We start from the raw sequence: 22,009 nt of genomic DNA, 5'->3' as shown, positions 1-22,009 counted from the left end.
TTCCCCTAGGAAGTCTGGTGAGATCTATGAACCCCTTCTCGGGATATTGGTTTTAAGTGCCTAAAACATGGAATTGTAAAGGGAATGGGTTACATTGAAATTCAATTTCCTAACTATTTAAAAAAAAACAAACAAACATGTTGTAGGAACCCTGGGTAAGAGCAACCTTACCAGGCCTGAGGGCACTGATGGTGTCTTGACTTGGTCAGTTCCTGGGCTGGAGGCTGGCCTTGACACCCAGTCCTTTCTACCTCGGAAGCCAGGTCTCTGCTGTATATGCCAATGGGACAACCCAGGAAGCTGACTGTACTTGTGGTCAGAAGGTTCATGTTTGAACCTCAGCTCTTTCACTTACTGACTGAGTGAACTGAATGGACCAAACCTTTTGTCTCTGAGCCTGAGTTTTTTCATGTGTCAAATGGGCTAAAAAAAATGGGGCTACCTCACTCTGAGGGCTGTTGGCAAGGATTTGCTGAGCAAATCTCTAGACAGCTAGGAATGTGAATTATTAACAGAAGACCCTAGAACATAGAATAGCACAGACTGTGACCCTGCCTACTGTCCATCTCTTCAACACTGTAAGGGACTAACCCACCTTGTCCCACGTGGGGCATCTGAGACCCAGAGAAGACAAGTGATTGGTCCACTGTCACACAGAGAGAGATGGACCTAGGCCTTGATCCTGGGTCTCTGGCCTCCTAGGCCCAGGGTCATAGCGTTGCTTGCTTTCGAATCAGCTTGTATCTCTGGAAAGGAACAAAGTAGTGTTGTTGTCGTCACTTTCTCCAGGGGACTTGCCTGCTAACTGTACTGAGGCCTGCTTTCTGTCATGCAGGTATCTATTTGCCCTTCAGATCAAGAAGGATCTGGCCCAAGGAAGACTTCCCTGCAGTGATAACTGTACCGCGCTACTGGTATCTCACATTTTACAAGGTAAGCATGGACAGTGGGAGTGTGGCCGGCCCCCTATAACATGGGGGAGGATTCAAAGGGCATCTCAGGGAACGGAACATCGATCGTGTCCAGGGAATCTCAGCCACTCTGAGCTGGAAGGGAGCTCCTGACCATAACTGTCCTTGGCAGCATCCCGGAGAAAGGGCTTGCTCACCTTCTGGAGGGATGACATGTAATGATGGGAAGCTCCCTCCCTGAGTCTAGGTAGCATGTCTTACTCTAGGAAGTATCTCTCTCTATTAAGCTAAGCTCTGCCCTCTCTGACTGCCCTTCATCATGGAGGTGAACTTGGGTTCTCAAAGTGTAGGCCAGCAAGTGGAAACTTCTCTAGTGGGTCTCACTGAACTTCAGAGGCTTTGCATGTGGGCCTACAATTGACCAGAGGGACTTTGTTTAAGAGCCAGCCCAGTGAAGTTCAGACAGTGTAGCACAGTATCCGAGACAAAGTAAGTCTCCAAAACTATCTAGCTCTGATTTAGCACCATAAGACTTACCAAGCACCAAGGATTGTCTCTTTTGAGTCTCACTATAACCCCGGGGGGAGAGAGGGGAGTAAGTGCTATCATACCTATTTTGCTCAGGGAGGTTAAGTGTTTTACCAGAATGCCACACTTACATCTCGGGTAGGATTTGAACTCCACCCTTCCTGCCTCCCATTCCAGAACTTTATTCACAGTGCCACTTAGCTGCCCATGCCTCAGCCATAGAGATTTTGATTTGTATTGATGGAGGGACTAAGCAAACTCGTGAAATTATTGCTTGTTGAAGTGCAGGGACCATAAATCCAGAGCTGGCAGAGATCTTTGTGGCCATCTAGTCCTGCCCCTCGTTTCACAGGCCCTGTGAGCGTAAAGGACTTGTCCAAGGTCTCATAGGCAGTAAGCATCAGAAGAGTGTTCAGACTGCAGAACCAGAGCTTTCCCCCTGTACCACCTCATTTCTCAGTCTCATAACTGTTTAATAGAATTATGGCTGGAGTTTTAAAAGGGACTTTTAGAGATCATCTCATCTAGTCACCTCATTCGTAAAATGAGGAAACTGAGTCTCACAGAAGGAAGAGATTGGCCAAGACCCCATCACTATGAGACAGCAGTGTTCAGGGCCTGTTTGTCAGATCTGACTCATCCTGAGAAACAAAGCCATCTAAAGTCCTTCGTCTTATTTGCTTAAGCCAAACTGAATTGGATGAGAGGAGATAAATTGACCGCAGATGGGCTGAGCTGCCCAAAGCTTTTGGTCCCTGTCTTTTGGTTTGAGTTATCCCCTGCTTAGCTGTGTTAGCCCAGATAATCCTAACCTGACAGGGATGGCACCTCAGCATACACTCATCCCCTCAAGAGGCTGGCGTGATGAAGCATTCAATCATTTTCCAATTTTTCTTCTCAAAATTCAACTCGGTTCCTTATAGCAGTTTGCAAGAAATGCTCAAAAATCTCATTTCTTGAGAGAAAAGGAAGTCCTCGGCATCCTAGTTGGCTTTACTGCAGTTGCTATGTAGTTGTATAATTGCTATATAATGTTGTCTAGCTTTGTTAAGCTGCACAGTGACTCTGGGAAAGTGGGTGCTATTTGACCCCACCCTGTCTTGTCATCAATATTCCTCAGAAACTCCCAGTGGGGAAACCACCAACGACTTCTCTGTAACTTAGAATCCGACGGAGTTTTCCAAGGTACTGAGACTTTGAATGACGTAGCCAGAGTCCTGGAGCTGGGATGTTGTAGAGCAACGGGCGATTTTCCCAGTGCCAATGCCAACTCTATATATAGACCGTGTTACTTCTCGGTTACTAGTGTGACCCCTCTCTGAGTAAAGAGTCATTCTTAGTCAGGAAGGTCTGAATTTGAATCCTGCCTCATTAGCTATGTAACTCTGAACACGTCACTGTCTTCTCAGCTTTCGCTTTCTTGTCTAAGCTGTTGAGAAGAGCAACTGAGATAACAGATGGAAAGTGTTTTGCAAACTTTTTTTTAAGAGCTTTAGAAATGTTAGCTATTTATTATTAGCATAGTTACAGATCTATGTTTCCATGATTCTTCCTTGGAAAATGTCTCCTCATTTCTGCCTTTCCTGATCTTCTTTCAAGGCCCTCTTGGCCACTGCTTCTTCCACAAAACCATCCAAGAACTCCCCAGGAGTTGTGACTCTCTGTTTCTTGGTCTTCCACTGCATTCAGGTCCATGTCGGTCATTCCCGTCTTAACGTAGCCCCTGGTCCCACATGGTTCTGGAGGGGAAAGTGAGGCGGTGACCTTGGCCAGTCACCCTCACTTAAGTCCAACTCGCTTGCTTGTCTTGACATCACCTTTGGGTGTCATGGGCCTTTTCTAGAATGAAGGGTAAACAACAACAACTAGCTTTGCACTTCCTAACTCTCAGCTCACTAGAGCCGATTGTGAAGTTTTCAATGAGAGCAATTGGAAATTGACCAGTGCTACAAATTGGGGCTTGTATGATTAATTATCTCGAGACTTGTCTCTCATTTTCTCAATATAAATATGCAGGTTAAACCTAAAATTATGTTATGGGCACATTTTCTTTTCCTAGAGAACCATTTTAAACATTTACCAGCATATCTCTGACTGTATTATACTTACTACACATTACTGTGTTCATGCTAGAAACACACACCCCCCCCCAACTCTCAGCTCACCCGATAACCCCCCCCCCCCCCCCCCTCCCATTTAGATTCTAAGCTACCTGAAGGCGGGGACTGTGCCAGTTTGCGTCTTTGTATCTTCACCTCCTCCTACATGGTAGGCACTTAATAAATATTTGTTGAATTCAGTGGGACTCCGCGTCACCCTATTTTCTCAGATGGGGAAACTAAGACCCAGAAATGGGAAGGAAGAAGTTAAAATCTTAGACTTGCAGAAACAAAAGCTGTGATGTAGTAGAAAAACACACATATATACATACATACACACACATGCACAGAGCTGCAGTTAGAGGGCCTGAGTTCAAATCCCAGCTCTACTACTCACTATTTGTGTGACATTGGATAAGTCACTTGTCTGCCTGGGGCCTGCGTTTCTTTACCTGTAATACAAAGGATTAGCTCAAATGACCTCTGTGTCCCAACTCTAAATCTATACTTCTCTGCTCTCTCATTAGTATAGAAGCCTTTGTTCTGTTTTCTCCCTTAGAAGGATAATTCACACTCAGCTAACTTGTCGGTCTGAACAGAGGATCAAATAAGAACATCACATGGACAAAGGTTGCTTGCTACATATATAGTATCTGTGCTGTTATGGGAGACATCTGCCTTTGCCCCTCCACAGGAGCTTAGGACACGTGATTATTTTGTCCAGGGATCTGTTGGCAAGGATAGGGCTGGGGGTATCTTAGCAATCTGAGGATTGGTGGATGAGGAAGAAGCCCAGAATATCGATTAGCCATATGTAAAAAAAGTTCCACACGACAAATAATTAGAGAAAAACTGATTAAAGTAACTGAGGCACTACCTATCGGATTGCCAAAAATGACAAAAAAGGAAACTTAAAGAAGCTGGAGGGATTGTGGAAAATTGGGCATGTTCCCGCTGTATTGATGGAGCTGGGAATGGTCCAGCCACTCTGGAGAACAGTTTGGAATTAGGCACAGATTTCCTCAGCCATGCAAGCCCTTTGATTCAGATACCTACTTTTGGGCCTGTACCCCAAAGAACTCAGAGCCAGGCACATAGTAGGTACTTAAGAAAACTGTATTTTTCCATTGATATATACAAAAATATCTATAGCAGCTCTTTTTTTGTTGTGGCAAAGAATTGGAAACTGAGGTGATGCTTATCAAATGGGGAATGACTGAACAAATTATGGCATGTAAATGTGGGAGAATACTATTGAGGTAGAAAAAATGATAAAGGGAGTTGGTTTTAGAGAAACCTAGATAAACATACATAAACTGATGAAGTGTGAAGTGAGCAGAACCAGGAGAATAATTTATATGGTAATAACATTATAAAGACAATCCATTTTGACAGACTTAAGAATTCTGATGCAGTGACCAAGCATGATTTCAGTGGACCCATGATGAAACATGATCTTGACAGAGAGGTGGTGAACTCGGGGTGCAGAATGAGATAGATTGCAAGAGTTGTTTCTATATGTATTTTTTATTTTTCATGGGATGATAATGGTGGTGATAGAGAGGAAAAAATAGAATGATATGTGAAAAAAGCTAAATCTAAGAGTACATTAAAAAATTTTTTTTTTATCTGTCCCTGCCCCCATAAGAAAAATGTGGATCCAGAAGTGAACATAGTCCTTCAGGTGTGATCTGACCAGGGCAGAGGCCAGAGCATCCCTTTCCTAGCTGTGGACGCCACCGTTCTTAATGCAGCTAAGATGGCCTGTGCTTTTTTGGCTGACCCGTCATCTTATGGGAAGGGGGTGGAGGTCAAGAGGAGAACTAAGGTGGGAGGAGGCAGAGAAAAAGCATGAAACATCCGACAGAACCAATAATCCTCAAATAACAAGGTTTGACTGAACCACTGACATTTCAAAGTCTGGATTGTGTTAATAGGACTTGGGCTTTCAGAGCCCGGGCTCCCTTGGTATCAGAATTGATCCACAGCAAGGATGTCTAGGATGTCTGGGATGCCAGTCACTGCCTTTGCCCTTGGTTAGCAGCAGATTGACTCTAAAGCAGCCTCCCTGGGGGTTCCTCTAAGGAGAGGAAATGGCCTAAGTCATCAACTGGGATGTGGATTTCTCTCTCTCTCTTTCTCTTAATTACTTTTTCTCCCTTTCTCTTGCCCCCACCCCAGCGGAGCTGGGTGACTTTCATGAAGAAACAGACAGGAAGCATCTGGAACAAAACCACTACTTACCTAACCAGGCTGGCTTAGACAGCAAGATCCTGCACTTTCATCAAAGACACATGTAAGTACTTTAATTAGTGCCTGCTTCAGCAGCCCCAACTAATGGTTCAGTCCGAAACAGTCTTGGAAAATAAACTGGAAAGGAGCAGCCTGGGGCCCCGATACAAGCACAGTAGAAGCGGCTGGCGTTTCTGTTACACTTTAGCAGCTCCAAAGCACTTTACAGGTATTACTTTACTGGCCTACAAGCCTGTAAGGCAGGTAGTGAGAAAATCCTTGTTTATAGCCCAGCTTGCTCAGTTGCCGTGTGACATGGGGCAAGCTGCTTCATCTCTCTGGACTCCAGTTGAGAGATTTAGATTAGAGTAGAAGTGTCCCACACGAGGCCTGTTCTGGCCCACGGCATTCCCAAGGGTGGCTCAAATCACATTCAAATAGAATTGGGAAATAGTTAACAAAACAAAAATACAAGAAAACATATACTATGACATTTTAAAACTAAGTTCTGGATGAAGATCAAAGCATAATATTTTCACTTTCTTGTTTTTCCCTCATTCTGATTTTTCTTTCACAACATGAAAAATATTGAAATATGTTTAATATGATTGTGTATCTATAACCTATATCGGATTGCTTGCTGTCTGGGGGGGGGGGGGCAATGGAGGGGGGGAGAAAAAAATTGTAACATAGTCTTACAAAAATAAATGTTGAAAACCATCTTTAACTGTAGTTGAGGGGGTGAAAGATCCTATCAAGTAGAAAAAAGCAAGTCATTGGCTAGCCCCTCATGTATGGTTTAGTGACCCCTGTTTCTATCTGAGTTTTACCCTACTGACCCATAAAGCTGCTTATAATCCTAAATCTGTGACTTTCTGGTCTCCATTTTAGAGATGATGAAGCTGTAGTTCAGGGAGGGGCAGTGATGTAAGATCTCAGATGTAGAGTGGGAAGAGACCTTAAGAGTTCATTGGGTCTAACTCCCTCATTTTACAGAGGAAGAAAACTTAAATCTTTGAGGCAAGTGACATTAGGTCTTAAATCTACTAAGTATGTAAGGCAGGATTAAGCACCTTCCTCACATCTCCATGAGGTTGATAGGGCAGGTATTATTAAGCCCAATTTATAAACTTGAAAACTGAGGCCCAGAAAGGGCAAGATAATCCACATAAGAGAAAAAATTGGAATCTTTCCTTATGTTAAAGACATTGCCCTCTTCATAACTTGATCAGGATTCTCTGATAAATGGCAGAGGCAGGACTTGGGCCTCTCTCTTGTAATTGAGGGCCAGCTGTGGGGGAGCTGGGGAGAGAAGGAGTGGGGGAGCAGTCCTTCCAGTAGAGTTGGAAGATTCATCCATCTCTTTTCCTTATAGCGGTAAGAGCCCCGCGGAATCAGACATCCAACTCCTGGACATAGCCAGGAAGCTTGAAATGTATGGGATCAGACCTCACCCTGCCAGTGATGGTGAAGGAACTCAGATTCATCTGGCTGTTGCCCACATGGGAGTGCTGGTATTACGGGTAAGGGTGTTTCCTTTTGCTCTGAGGAAACTGGTATCTCTCCCTCATACCCAATTCCCACATAGGTTCTGGAGCTGTTTGTTTGGAGCTGGAAACTTTTGACACTGTCTGGTTTTAGAAGATCACAAGGTTCATAGCTAGAACAGATATTCGAGATGATCTGCTAATCCAGTCCCCTTCCCTTACAGATGACCTAGAACAGATTCACAGCTTGTTTGTAGCAGAACCCGGGCCAGTGTCCAATACTCTTTCTGCTGTATTGTATTCCTTTAGTCTCCTTGTTTTACAGCTGAGGAAACTGAGGCACAGAGAATAATTTACCTAAGGTCTTATAAAGGCCAGGAACGCTGAAAAGGTCTACTTAAGGCTCTGTATGATTGATTTAATACTACAACAAGATATTAACTCAGTGGAATTGATGAGATAATGGTTCCCTAGTGATATAATGACTGGCTTATACTCGGTATGATGAATTGGTTTAATTGTAATAGAGTATTTAAAAGGTCAGAGTCAGATTGAAGTCAGAGCAGAGGCTGAGATGTGCAGACTACTGACTGACTGACTGAGACTGCTGGTGCAGACTGGGAGACTGAAGGAGACAATAAAGACTCTGGACTTTATCCCTGACTGTTGTTGTGGTGATTATTCTGCTGAGACACCAAGGCTGGTCCGAGGGCCTTCCAGAAAGCTAGCCCGGACGTTAATTAATAGCAGAGTCAGATGTCATCTGGAGTATTGTGTTCAATTCTAGGCACTCTCTTTCCCCCCTTTTCTTTCTTTAAAACTTAAATACAAAATAGAAAAAGGAAAGAAAAAACATAGCTGTGTACAAACAATATAGGAGCAGATTCAAAATATGAGGCAGTAAATTTCCACTTTAAGAAATCCTATATAATAAATACTCCACATTGTGTTCAGAGCTGTCCTTCTTGGCTTTGCTTTCTTGTTAGGTTTTCTTTTGTCTTTTGTTCTCTGCTGTGCACTTTGTATTTTTTTCCCCCTTTCTTTCCTCCCCATTTTCCTCAGGAAGGTTACAATTAAGTAAAGATATATTTATACACATACACATAGGTACACACACACACACGTGCATACACATAGATAATATAAAAATATACATATATATATATTCTTAGACCAATATTTAAGACTGTATCACATTTGTTTGTGTCTCTCTGAAGGTAGATAACATCTTCCTTCATAAATCCAAGTCTTTCCATATCTTTCAGCTCATCATTTCTTACAGCACAGCAATATTCCATCTTTATACTGTCTAGTTATTTTATGATTTAAGATTTTATTTATCCTAGTTACATGTAAAACAATTTTTTTACATTTGTTTTTAAAATATGGAGCTCCAGATTCCCTTCCTTTCTCCCCAGCTGCCCCATTGAGAATGCACATGTGAAATTATGCAAAGCATTTCTGTAAAAGCCATATTGCTAAAGAAAACATAAATTTCTCTCCCCTCCTCCCCCCCTTCCTCCTCAAGAAAAATGTCCGCTTCAGTCTTTACTCAGACACAATCAGCTTTCTCTGGGTATGGATACATTTGTCATAAGTCCTTCAGAGTAGTCTCGGATCATTGTATTGCGGAGAATAGCGAAGTCATCCACGGCTGATCATCCCACAACATTGCTGTTATTCCGCACACAGTACATTTCACTTTACATGAATTCATGGAGGACTTTGCAGGTTTTTCTGAAGAGGTAGTACCCCACCCCCCTACCCCCTAGTACCCTAGATGGCAGGCAGTCTTATACATGTTAAATAGTATATCCTACATACAATGTATGTGTGCAGAAATGTACAATTCTCTTGTTGCACAAGAGTTGGATTCAGAAGGTAAAAATAACCTGGGAAGAAAAACAAAAAATGCACACAGTTCACACTCATTTCCCAATGTTCCTTCTCTGGGTGTAGCTGCTTCAAGACAGTTTTTCTTGATAATTTCTTGAGAGATGGATGTGTAGACTTTTTTTTTTTTTTTTTTTTTTTTTTTTTTTTTGGATCCTGACTTTCAGATGGACTAATAACTTTAAAATTTACTTTCCTGGATCTATTTTCCAGACCAGTTGTTTTTTCAGTGAGATATTTCACATTGTTTTCTACTTTTTTCATTTTTGTTTTATTTTGTCTTGGTTTCTCATAAAGTCATTAGCTTCTATTTGTATTTCCTTTTGCATCCCTCTAATTTCTCTTTTCAATTTTTCCTCTGTCTCTATTACTTGATTTTCAAAATCCCTTTGAGCTTTTCCATGGACTGAGACCAATTCTTACTTTTCTTGGAAGCTTTGGATGTAGGAGCTTTGCCTTTGTTATCTTCCGAGTGTGTTATTTGCTCTTTCTTGCCACTATGGTCAGAATTTTTTCTGTTGTTTGCTTATTTCCCCAGCCCATTATTTAGCTTTTAATTATTTGTTAAAATAGGGTTCTGCTTCCAGACCGGGGGGTAGGGGGATGCATATTATCTCAAGTTTCAGTTTTTTGTGCAGTACATTTCAGAGATCCTTCTAGGGACCTGCAAGTTTTCAGTTCCTCTGAGGTGGGATGATCCAAGGAGAAGTGTGGTTACTACTCTCCTGACCTATGCTCTGGTCTGTGAGTGACCACAAGCACTCTTTTCTGCCCTGGAACTGTGAGGAGGATCCCAAATCCACTCTGGGTATAAGTTCCAGTGTGCTAGTGTTCCTTCTTGCCTTGGGACTGGGAGCTAGCATTACAACCCAGATCTGAGTATGGGCAAAGCCACTGAGTCCTGCCTCAGTACTAGCAAAGGAGACCCTTGTAATCTCCTTCCGAACAGCTGTTCACCCTCTTACTGTCTGAGGGCTGAAACTTCCAGAAGTTGCCGCTGCCGCCACATAGTTGATTTCAGTGGTTTGCTGGGGCCAAGGCTGTCAGATGTGGTTTTTGCTGGACTGCACTGCCCGCCCACCCCAGTGTAACAGACCTTTCCTGATGACCTTCTAAGTTGTCTTCAGTTGCAACATTGTTCCACTCTGTTTTTTTGTGGGTTCTGATGCTCCAAAATTTATTGGGGGTCCTTATTTAAAGGTATTTGTAAGGGTTTGGGGGGAGAGTTTGGACGAGTCCCCGCTTTTACTCCACCATCTTTGCTCTGCCTCTGTCTAGTTATTTTAAATAGTCTAAAACGGTATTAATATGGCTGACATGATGTAGTATCCCTATTTTTCTGTTTTGATTAAGTCTATTTTATCTTTCATTTTCAGATCAATGATTACTACCTCGTTTTTTTTTTTAAGCAAATAATTCAACTCCTGATCTTTATTATTAAGTTTGTGTTTATCTTTTCTTTCCTATCCCTCTTGAATCTGCTTTACTTTTGCCCACTACCTAGTCTTCCTATTACTTAATCTGCCCTCCCTTATCCTTTTCCAACTTTATCTTCCCTCTTTATCCCCTTCCCACTAATCTATACATTCTTCTATAACTCTCTTCTTATTCCTTCACCCTATGCTCTTACCTACTTATATTTTTTCTGAATTTAGAGGACTTTTATACCCTTTTTTATGTACACACACACACACACACACACACACACACACACACAAAATACATACATACCCAGTTCCTCTTTAACCTACTCCCTCATGAGAGTACTATTCCAGAAGTACTAGTCTTCAATCCTCATCTAATTCTTTTGTGTCAATTTTTACCCTTATACCTCATTAGTATAAGATAATTATTTTTTTTGTGTAGTTTACTTTTTAAGAATCACATTATACTCAGTTTTACCCCAATCCTGTTTTTGAATTACCCGATTACTAATGACAGTGTTGGACATATCATTTACATTTATTTCTGTGTATAAAACAAACAATTTGTCCTTACTGAGTTTCTTGCATTTGGTCTTTGATGTTTACCTTGTATTTCTGTTGGATCTTCTATGTCAGATTTTCTATTAAGTTCGGGTCATTTTGCGACAAAATCCTGAAAATCTGGCAGTTTGAACATCTTTTTTTTTTTTTTTTTTTTTTTTTTGTTGTTGTTGTTGTTCAAGATGTATGTTATTTTCAGCTACAACGTCATTTTTTTTGCTCTTTGATATATGATGTTCCAAAATCTGTAGGCTTTTAATGTAGCCACTGCTAGACCTTGTGTGATTCTAATTGTGGCTCTGCCATATTTGAATTGTTTTTTTTTCTTGTCACTTGTAATACTTTTTTCCTTGACTTGTGGGTTTTGGAATTTGGCTATGATGGTCCTGTAAGTTTTCCTCATGGGATCTTTTTCAAGTGGTGATTGGTGGATTTGTTTTTCCATTTCTACTTTTCCCTCTTGTTTTAATACTTCAGGACAATTTTCTTTAATTATTTCTTTTATTGTTAAGCTTCTTTGGTTGTAGCTTTCAGGTAGTCCAAGTATTCTCACGTTCTCTTCTATTGTTTTCATTCTTTCTATTTTATTTTATTATTTTTTGATGGCTTATAACTTCACTGACTTCCCCTTGCCCAATTCTAGTTTCTCATTTGATATTTAAAGTCTTTTAAAATTTCTCTTATGGATTCTTTTGGGGCAGTTGGCCATGTAATGTTATTCATTTGACATTACTGTTTGGGTTAGGAAAGGTGGTTTTTGTTTGTTTTTTGCTTCAGTATCCTCCTCTGCAGACGAACCTTGGTGACCTTCTCTATTCTCAAAGTAACTTTCTCTGCTTGGGTTTTCTCTCTTTACTCATTTTTCCCCTCAAAATTTATAGTTAGTTTTATTTTAGGGCATGGATCTAAGGTGGAGTGTCCAGAAGGCAACTGAGGTGGTAAAGGGCCTGGAGTCCATGACATAGGAGGTTCAGCTAAAGGTTGTGTTTATCTTGGAGAAGGGAAGACTCAGGTGAGCCATGGTAGTGGTATTCAGATATTTAAAGTGCCATCATGTGAAGGAGGGGGACAAGAGAGAGAGAAATTGCAGCCCTTGTCAGAGGGAGCTAAGAGGCAGGTTTAGACTAACAAGGAGATTTAAAGTGGGATGGGCAGCTACATGCAAGGTGCTGAGAGCAAAGTGACAAAAAATGACAAGAGTTTCTGCCTGCAAAGTGTTTATATTCTACTGAGGTGAGAGAGACATGTTCGGGGATAAGTACAGTGTAGTGAAGGAAGTAACAGAACCAAGAGAGTTAACATAGACAAAGTATTTGAAGCAAAAAGTAACGAGAAATGCTTTCAGCTCAGTGGCTCAGGGCAGGAAGCAACATGAAGGAAGTACATTCCAGACTTAGGCAGATGTACGGCGGCAGTCACTAAGAGGCTGAGCGTGGGGAGGAGCTCGGGAGTTATTTGGCTGGACTTCTCTATGTGTGAAATAGGGGAGGTGGATTGGACGAGTCAGATCGTGGTAGACCTTACAAACCTCTATGGTGTCCCAAGGACTGTGCAAAGGAGGCAAAAAGATGATCCTTGCCCTCGAGAAGCTTCTGTTCTGTTTGAAATATAACCATGGATATACAAGATATATACAGTGTAACTGGAAGGCCATCTCGGAGGGAAGGCAATAGTAATGGGGTGAACAAAAAAAAAAAAAAAAAGCCTCCTGCAGAAGGTGGGATTTTATGAGACTCTTGAAGGAAACTAGGGATGCCAGGATGCAGAGTGTGTTCATAAGGGGACAGTAATTCTAGGCATATGACATATTTCCTGACTCAGGGATCATAGAGTATGTGCAAGAAAACCAAGTGTAAAAATATTAGAAAGCATGGGACTGTTTGTAGGCAGCAGGGAAATAGCTAGGACATGGGGAGACAGTGAAACTTGGCAAACATTTTTCTGCTGGAGAAAGGGGGGATGGTGGTGGTTCAAAAAGTTCAAAAAGTGAAGTGATGTGGGAAGAGGTAGCACTCTGCGAATGGCCTCAGTTTTTTGGATCAAGTGTGAGGCAGAGTCTGCAGCCGAGAGAGTCCGAAGCGGGCACAATAGGTGGCAGGAGAAGGGATTAAAAAGGTTTGGAATAGGCACTGTTGGGAAGGAGAGTGACTTGATTAGGGAGGGAGGTGTCCAAGGATTGCCTTGTAGTGAGGACTCGGTTGAGATTATGTAACTTAAGCTTGTGATGGAGCCGGCCAACATAATCCCATGATTTTCTCCATGGAATGCTGGGAGTGATCCAGGGGCGGGGGGTTTGACGAGACATGACTGGCAGTAGGACGAGACTTGGGTTAGACTCGACTGATTCATTGGGAGGTCAAGATGGGGAAGGGAAGAGAGTACGGATAGTTCAGGGTCATTGTCTGGGAAAGACCTGAGGATTAGGAGGATTGATGAGGTTAAAAAACAGGTTGAGGGGTCATAAGGCAAAGGGAGACATAGAATGATAGAAGAGATGATGGTATAAAGGCACTTCAGAGTTCCTGAATATGGAAATAGAACCACTGGAGAAGATGGTAACATGCAGGAGATGATCATTCTGTAAGATCTGGGGGAGGGGGAGGAGTAGGCCATGGGAACTGACTAGATTGAGGAACTGATAGCAGGGCCTTTGAAAAGAGGATGATTGAACCGTCCCAGTAGGAAGTTAGAAGTTAGGATGGAAAGACTGGGAGCCAGGTCCTGAACTCACTAAGGTGAGGCGGGAGAATGCCCTGGGAGTGCTAGGGAACTGACACAAGGTTCTTCACTGGCTGATAAATCCAGATTGCTCAAACCTCAAAAGAGATGTGGCTAAGGGATACTTGTAGAGCAGGGATGTAGAAGTCCAACTAGTCCTAGAAAGGGTGGCCAGGGGTGTCACATCAACAGGAAGGGAGCCAGGAGAGGGTAGAAAGCAAATTTGTTAATTTTGCAGATAGTCTAGAGAACCCAGTGACAAAGGGTAAATCTGAGAGGAATATTTGGGAGGTAGGGTTGAGGAGATACAAATAAAAAAAGCAGGAATTGTGGGATAAGGAAACTGGAATTATCATATGCCAGACAGCGGTTAAGAATCGCAGGAATGGGGCTAGTGGGAGCTAATATGTTTACAATTGAGGGATGAATCCATAGCTGGTGGGGATGTAATGTCCTCTAGGACCCAAGAGGCCCGCCTCACAGTGAGCGGGAAGAAACAGACAAAGGTAAGACCTAGAAAGAGGCCAGAAGTCCAAATCCGGCTATTTGAGGAGAATCTAGAAATGACTTCCAGAAAACTGGAGAAGGCCCTGGGACAGAGAACAGATTCTGGGCTGCTGCTGGGAGTTAACCGGAAAGTCAAGAGCATCTTATCCTAAAGGCAGAAGTGAGCCCTAAAAGTTTTCAAGAAGGTGACTAAAGTCAGAACTGTGTCTTAGGAAGGTTATTTATTTTGTCAGATGTATGGAAGATAAGCCAGTCGCTCAGTATTTATTAAAAGCCTCCTGTCCTAGGGGAAAAGTATAAGGAATAAAGTGGCCCCCACTTTAAAGGAACTTGGATCCTAATGAGATCAGAAAAGCATGTCCATAAGTATACACAGGAATAAATGAAAAATAGATTGGAGGGGGAGAGGTCAGACCAATGAGGAGCCTGTTACGATAATGATAATAATCTAGCTGTGGGGGAATGTGTTGACTTCAACACTTCAATGTATTTCATTCTAGGGGAATACCAAGATCAATACTTTCAACTGGGCTAAAATCCGGAAGCTGAGTTTTAAGAGAAAGCATTTTCTTATCAAACTCCATGCTCATATTTCGGTAAGTGTGTTCCAACTGTGGTCATTTGGTTTCCTGTTCATTTGTGGGGCTGGGGCTGCTTTTGCAAACACCCGGCGCACATGGTTGGAATGGGCACTGCGAATGTTGGCAGGCCCCCTTCTCCTACATCCCCGCCCCCCTTTCTCCTTCACTTGGAAGGTGAAGGCAAGCTCTCATGGTCAGAAGCAAAGCTCTAGTGGCGATTTTCCTGTGGGAAAATTCCAAAACGGGTGGGTCCGCGTGCCATTGTGTTCAGCTAAGGAAACGCCAGCAAGTCGTGCGGTAGGAAGCTCAGAGTCACTTTCCGAGGCAGCCGGCGAGTTACACGTGGTCCAGGACTACATGTGCTGGGGGGGGAGGAGGGGCTGGCTCTCTGATTAGCTTGGAAAATGAGTGTGTCATTTTTATACCCCTGGGAGCCCCGCCTCCCCAGGAACCCAGCCCTGTGGGTGCTGTCTGCTTTGCTTAATGGTTTCATATTCCACTGCATTCTCCATTGTAGTCCAAGGAAGAGAGGAAGGTACATCAGAATTTTGATATTATCACAAGCTTTGGTACAAACTAGACAGTAACACCCAGTGAGGTACAGCCTTCGATCTGAGGTTACCCAGGCCGTGAATCATGTTCCTTCTTGGTTTGAAGAATACTCAATTCAGTGCCATCCCTGAAATACTACTATGATGGGATGTGTGTGTGTGTGTGTGTGTGTGTGTGTATGTTGGTTGGTATGATGGGATTTCTTCATTAGCATTGAACTTTTGAGTCCACAAAGTCCTTCCAAACCTGTTAGTCCCACTTGATTCTCACAACTCTGGGACTTGAAATGTTCAGGCCTGAAAAGATCTTGGACCCCCGTTTTACTGATGAGCAAATTGAAATCCGATACCGCAGCTAGGAAATGGAAGTGTGGGGGGATGCTTGCGTTGCCTCCTAGAAAGGGAGCTATCTAGTTGGACTACCTCCCTTTGCAGGGTAAGAAACCAAGGGGCAATTCTTCCGGATTCTGAGGCGGTATTTTATGTGACTCGTGCAGGTGTTGTATAAGGACACGCTGGAGTTTACCATGGCCAACAGGGACGCGTGCAAAGCCTTCTGGAAGACGTGTGTTGAGTACCATGCCTTTTTTAGACTCTCTGAAGAACCCAAATCCAGGCCCAAAACACTCTTCTGCAGTAAGGGCTCAAGTTTTCGCTATAGGTAATGTGTTTTAAAAACTTATTTTGGAAAAAAAGAACAAAACCAAACTTGTTTTCAGTAATTGGAGGGGTGAGGGGGAGGGAACCTGGAGACTTTGTTCTAGAAGTAAAAAAAAAAACAAAAAAAAAAACCCGTTTGACTAAGTTGGGATTGGTTACCTGAATACTTGGCCATAGGCTGCCTGGGTGAGGTTCCCTTTGGTCCACCTAGGGCCCGTCCACTCGTACAGCTTTCAGAGTGGCTGGGACGTGAAATTGTCAGTTACCGATACTTTGAAAAGTATAGAAATTGTGAGCTGGATCTGGCGAAAGCGGAGGCTACTAAGTGTGGTTTACATGCTTCCAACCAATAGGATAATTAAACACTTTCTTAACGATGCCAGGCTTTTAATTAGAGCTAGGGATTTGACCTGTAATTTCATTGTGCCAGTGCGGGTTACTCTCCTTTCTGCAACTTAGCCTCAAATACCTTCTAGCTCTCCTGCTCTGCTGTTTTCTCGGGAGCCCTTCCGCTTCCCATCTTCATTCTTGCCTCTGCACTCTGGCCTCAGCTCCCTCCAAGCCCAGCATGCCGCAGGTTTCCCAGCCTCCCTCCAGATACCCAACTTTCTCTCTATTTTCTCCTATATGTAGGTATCTTTCCTTCAATGTAACAGTGAGTGTAGGCCCTAATGCTTACGTTGACTGTGTTTAAGATAACAGCAAAGACAAATGTTTTACTTAGCACAAAGTTCTTCATTTTCTTAGTGGCAGAACCCAAAGGCAACTTTTGGAGTATGGGAAAAAAGGCCGGCTGAAGAGCTTACCCTTCGAGAGGTAGGTGGAGGGGGTCGGAGCTGCACTTAGGTTTCTCTGTGCTGCTGTGCTCACGAGCCCCCGTGACTGTCCTGTTTTGGGATTTCAGGAAACATTACCCGCCTCGATACCACGAGCGGCAATGCAGGTCGTCCCCGGACCTCCTTTCGGACGTGGCCAAGCAGGTAAAGTTTCTATCCGTTGAGCATTTTAAGCAGCTTTCAGCGTTCCACCTGCTTCTCGCAAGGCTCTTCACTGGTGCAGACACAGACACCTTTAATGGCACACTTGGCTCTTTTGAGCCGGAGGAGCATTTAGGAAGGACCATCTGGGTACCCGGGTGGCCAAGGTTGGGGTGACGTCTCCAAAAATGAATGTGTCTCAAGTTCAAGGGGGGTGATTTTTTCCTTGCAGACTTTTAAGGTCTACCAGGAATAAAAGGTCTAGAGGCATTTTTTGTTTTATGGCTCCAAAACTTAATTTCCAAGAAGACATTTGCCGTTCCCTTGATACACGGGGATTTGCTTCAAGTTGAATTTAGTGTCATTTATTATCCTCCTTCCCTTCCATCCCCAAGATTCAACAGCCTGTACTCATTCATTATGTGGCCCCATAAACTCCTCTCCCTTCATGTAAATCAAAGGCACTTGTGCGCACACCCAGAAGACTTTGAGTGATGAAAGAGACCTTGGAGATAATCTAATCGAATTTGATGTCTTCCCCCTTGCTTATAAGGGAGAGGAGAGAACTAAGGCCCAGAGAGAGAATGAGGAGGACTCCATGGCATGTAGTTCAGTTGGCGCAGAGATGGGGTCCTGCCTCCCAGGCCCATGGGGCAGCTGGCCACACATGGTCCCCCTTCCTGGGCTGGCCTGTCACGTGCTTTTTATCTTTTCTGCACGAATGGTTCTGGGTTGCCGGGAAGCTTTTTGGAATCCTCCCTCCCCTCTATTCCCCTGCAAGCTTTGCCCTTTCTAAGCTGACTTCTCAAGCTTTTCCTGTCCTTCCCTCCTCACCTTCCCCCAAGGTTGAAGATTTGCATCTCGTCTATGGCAGCGGGTGTTACCGCAACGCAAATGGAGTGCATGCGTCGGAACCCACGCTGGACAGCAGGAGGAGGAACTCCACGGTGGAGGTGACATTCGCAGCTGAGTTTGAGCGCTCCAGACCAGAAGCCCACCAGTCCCAGAGCAGCTCCACTTTTCCTTTCATTTACCCTCAGCCTGACTTTCACGCTGACCCCGAGCCCGATGACTTCTACAGGCAGAAGAGCCCCCTCAACTCCTTCCAGATCAGCTCCAAGTTTGCTGAAGGGAACACGAGCACGTCTTTTGGGAGCACGAGAGGGGCGGCCCCCTCAAGGCAGCAACTGACCTACACGGACCTGCCTTACGTTCCCAGTGTTAGCCAGCGGGTCGACGTTGCCCCTCCCCAAGTCTTTTTTTATGTGGACCAGCCACCCCAGGTGCCCAGGCGCTCTCCCGCCATGGCCGCTTTAGGAAAGGCAGCCAAAAGAAGCCCCCGGGTTGCCAGAATGGAGACCTTTCAGCATGATTTTCAGGACATGGAAGAAACCCTAGCCAGGACTAGCAGTGGGGAAGCCCCCAACGTGGGTATGGAAGATGACGATGGGACTCTGGAAGGTGCCTTTGAGTACAGGGCTCAAGAGCAAACCCCTAAACGGTCTCATAGCCATTCCGACATGAAAACCATCCGTTTTCCTTTTGGGTCAGAGTTCCAGCCTCTGGGGCCCTGCCCTGCTCTAAGTCGAAAAGCTGATTTCTTCACCTACATGTTTGCCCAGCAGGAGTTCCCAGAGGTCTTGAGGAGTCAGAGCGCGGCCGAACAATATTTAGGTAGCGAATCCAGTGACTCGGAACCGGAGATGCTTCACCCGGACTACTACGCTTTATATGACAAGACGGTGAGATCCCCCGTGGCCAGAATCCGTCTGTCTTCTGGCAGTCTCCAACTAGATGAAGCAGATGAGGAGGCGTCTTTTACTACGCCTGCCACTGACTCAGGCAGGACTGCGCTGAAAACACGCAATTATTTTCTAGCGTAAATGGTACACCCCGCCTTACGAATACTGCTCTTTCTGGCAAAGTATTTTCAACCTTCATCCTCCTTGCAAAGCACCCTGGGTCCCCAGTGGAGCTATTGCTCCTGTCCCTCCCCTCCCTTCCCTCTCTCTGTTGCAGTTGGGGAAGAACAAAGGGGATTTTTAAGGTAGTGGAGAAATTCGTGTGTCCTGCCATCCCTAGCTCCAACTTGAAAGACATTTTTTTTTGTGGCTAGAGTATAAGTGGAGGTTGAGTTCCGTCGTGTTGTTGGTGTCATTATTCTACCTTTCTACCTGGGGTTAATAACTGACTGACGCTGGTGAACAACTCATGGCTTCCTCAAGAGGTAGGTGTTGACTTGGGTTGCTGGTTATTAGTGGCGGCAGCAGGAAGAGTCTCTTTTTGAGAGACTTTTGAAGTCTTAAAAAGAGGTTTCTGCTCGAGACTTTGTTCTTCCAGTGCAGTAGCCTTTCTCAATTCCCCTTTCAATAAGCTTACTGTGCGTTTATCTCTCTCACCTCTACTGTCATCTTTATTTCCCACTACAAGAAGCAAGACTATGTGCGCCGCCATTCAGTGTCTGGCTGCAGTTTGCCAGCCGGAGAGACAGGTAATCGTTCCCCGCCACAAACACGAACAGTACAAGTCACGGAAGTTTACGGAATTAAAATATTTATTTTTGTAACCTCCCCAATAGGGTGAAGGAACATACACTTTAAATAGTAAGACTTAATTAACTACACTGATAATGCACGTTACTAGTTGAACTTTGTAAAGCTTCAGATAACTGTGTTTATATGACTTGTTGCTTATACAAAAATATTTTAATCCGGAACACTCTTGTTTTCAAAAATGACCTCCAGACTTATAGATAGAAATCGTAAGTAATTGAGTTTCAGTTACATAGCAGGTGAAAATCTTAACAGAATCATTTCTTGAACACGAAAACAAGGAATGAAAAATATTTTTTTATACACTGTAGGCACCATTGAAAAGAACTTATCCTTGGTATACAGGAGAACACTGCACTTTCTGACTCTCGGGTGTCTCGGATCAAAAGAAAGAAGCCACTGGCGACTTGACTCCCCAGACCTTCACACCTTCCTCCTCCTTATATTTGGCAGATAGGATATGCAGGTTCTTAACAAGACTTGTGCAAAAACAAGATTGTGCAGATCCAAATGATACAAGAAACACAGAACCTTTATAAAAAATAAATGTACACCAATAATCCCACAAGTACTGAAATTCAGCATAATATACATACTGGATCCGTAAGTACCATAAATATAACGAAAAAGCAGTTGTATCACCTTACCTACTTTTTGGGGGGGAAAATATTACTCTACTCCACTGGAGACTACTTGGGGGAAAGAATACCTCTAACTCAGTTATTTGCATACTAACAGGAAATATACCCTTTCGGAAATTATGAACAAATGATGGTTGCGGACAGATTGAGAAAACAAACACTTCACGAGCCAACTTAACCCCCATACACACACACAAATAATGCTGGTGGGATTTCTGCTCATATACCCGCCATTGCTCCTGGGGAGGAAGAGGTGTTAGCCAACCTCTTTGAGCTCCCCCTGAACCTAAGCATTGGGAATGTTTCAGGGAGATGGACCAGCCTGCACTTCCCATCGGTATTGTAAAAGCCTTCCCTGGCTAAATGGTATTGCTCTTAAGTTTCTAGCTGTGATTGACAATAAGACTTAAAATATGACTCAAAAAAGCCTGTTCTACAAAAGATGATGTCTGTTGATGTGACTACATGGAACAGCTGCAAACTACTTTACTACATTATTGCTCTCAAATGAGGGGGGTGGGGAATCAGTGAGTAGTCATTTGTCCTGGTCCAAAAGCAGAATGGGTACGCGGGGACAAGTGCGCCTTTTCACGCTTTGCCTTTCCTGGTGCTACGCAAGTGAGCGCTGCCTGGAACGGTCTCCCTGCTGAGACGGTTGCGTTGTTTGTCTCTTGGGGGGGGTGGGGAGGAGAGAGAAGAGCTGGTTTTGGAAACTTCTTGGGATGACTGATAAGTTTCACTCATGATTGCTATGACAGATCTGTATGTCTCAGCAGTGTACAGTTAACCAAAGAGCAAAATCCTACTATTAACTTGCGCATCCTATTAAAAATAATTTGATGCCTAAAAGCAAAACTAGAGCTCAACATTTACCAGAATAAACATAGATGATGCTATGATATTAAAACCTCTTTACAAAATCATCTCCTGAAAATATAAAACCATATACGCCCTCACAAAATAGTTGAGTAGGTGCTTCCAAATCCTTCACCATCAGTATGCTGCAAAGATCCAAAAGGCACATGGGAGCTCATGAGCTAATAAGTAAGCACTGCCAAGCTTGAAGTTGTCTGGGTGGATTTCAATGGAGCTGGATGTAACTGAATTCAATAATGGGAAGTTTCTTAGGATGAGTCATTAACGGAAAACCTATGAATTAAAAAAAAAAAAAAATCGATAAACAAATTAAGAACAAAAAGTATTACCAATCAATTGATTCCACAAGCTGCTAAAACTCTTTTAATCTGATGGGTTGAAGAAATCAATTTTCAAGCAACTGTTATTTGCCAATTGCCAAGGAAGGAAAATAATTTTCCATGTTTTCCTGATAAAACTGGAGCCTGTTATTCCTGAATGTCCTAAACTAAAAATAAAGGTTTTTGTGAATTTTTTTATAAAGTGGGGGGGGAGGGAAGAGAATTTAAATTTACGTATTGTATCCCACTTTGCTTTTTATGACAAAAAGAAATGTTTAAATGCTCTTCACATTTTTTTGCCTAAAGAATATTAGAGGGGCAGCTGGGTGGCACAGTAGATGGAGAAGCAGAGTTCAAATCTGGTCTGATACTTAATATTGTGTGGCTCTGGGCAAATCACTTGCCTCAGCAAAAAATATATATTTTTTGCGAGGGGGCAGTGGGGGGGGGGGGGGAGAGAGGGAGAGAAAATTTTAGTTCTGGAGACAGTC

At 43.4% G+C, this 22,009-nt stretch overlaps 2 protein-coding genes across 4 annotated transcripts in view; one reads left to right on the top strand and one right to left on the bottom strand.

Annotated features, from left to right (window-relative positions):
* FRMD7 (FERM domain containing 7) overlaps positions 1–20,158 on the top strand; it is a gene marked incomplete at its 5' end in the record, with an annotated part of 72,443 nt that extends 52,285 nt beyond the window's left edge. The window contains 8 exons of the mRNA XM_031944613.1: positions 836–933; positions 5,720–5,834; positions 7,146–7,293; positions 14,861–14,956; positions 15,990–16,153; positions 16,900–16,968; positions 17,057–17,132; positions 17,975–20,158. Coding sequence (XP_031800473.1) covers positions 836–933; positions 5,720–5,834; positions 7,146–7,293; positions 14,861–14,956; positions 15,990–16,153; positions 16,900–16,968; positions 17,057–17,132; positions 17,975–19,012 — 1,804 coding nt within the window. The remainder of the gene's footprint in view (positions 1–835; positions 934–5,719; positions 5,835–7,145; positions 7,294–14,860; positions 14,957–15,989; positions 16,154–16,899; positions 16,969–17,056; positions 17,133–17,974) is intronic.
* The window catches only part of STK26 (serine/threonine kinase 26), a 52,663-nt gene continuing 50,315 nt past the window's right edge, over positions 19,662–22,009 (bottom strand). For all 3 annotated transcript variants that reach the window (XM_031944615.1, XM_031944614.1, XM_031944617.1), the window contains one exon: positions 19,662–21,471. Coding sequence is in view for 2 of the 3 variants with exons in the window: in XM_031944614.1 (XP_031800474.1) it covers positions 21,447–21,471 (25 nt within the window). In the remaining variant the exon portion in view is untranslated. The remainder of the gene's footprint in view (positions 21,472–22,009) is intronic.

Source organism: Sarcophilus harrisii, chromosome X (assembly GCF_902635505.1).
Source record: "Sarcophilus harrisii chromosome X, mSarHar1.11, whole genome shotgun sequence".
Taxonomy (NCBI): Eukaryota; Metazoa; Chordata; class Mammalia; order Dasyuromorphia; family Dasyuridae; genus Sarcophilus; species Sarcophilus harrisii.
Note: the sequence above shows the minus strand (reverse complement) of the source record. Positions and strands in the feature narration are given on the sequence as shown.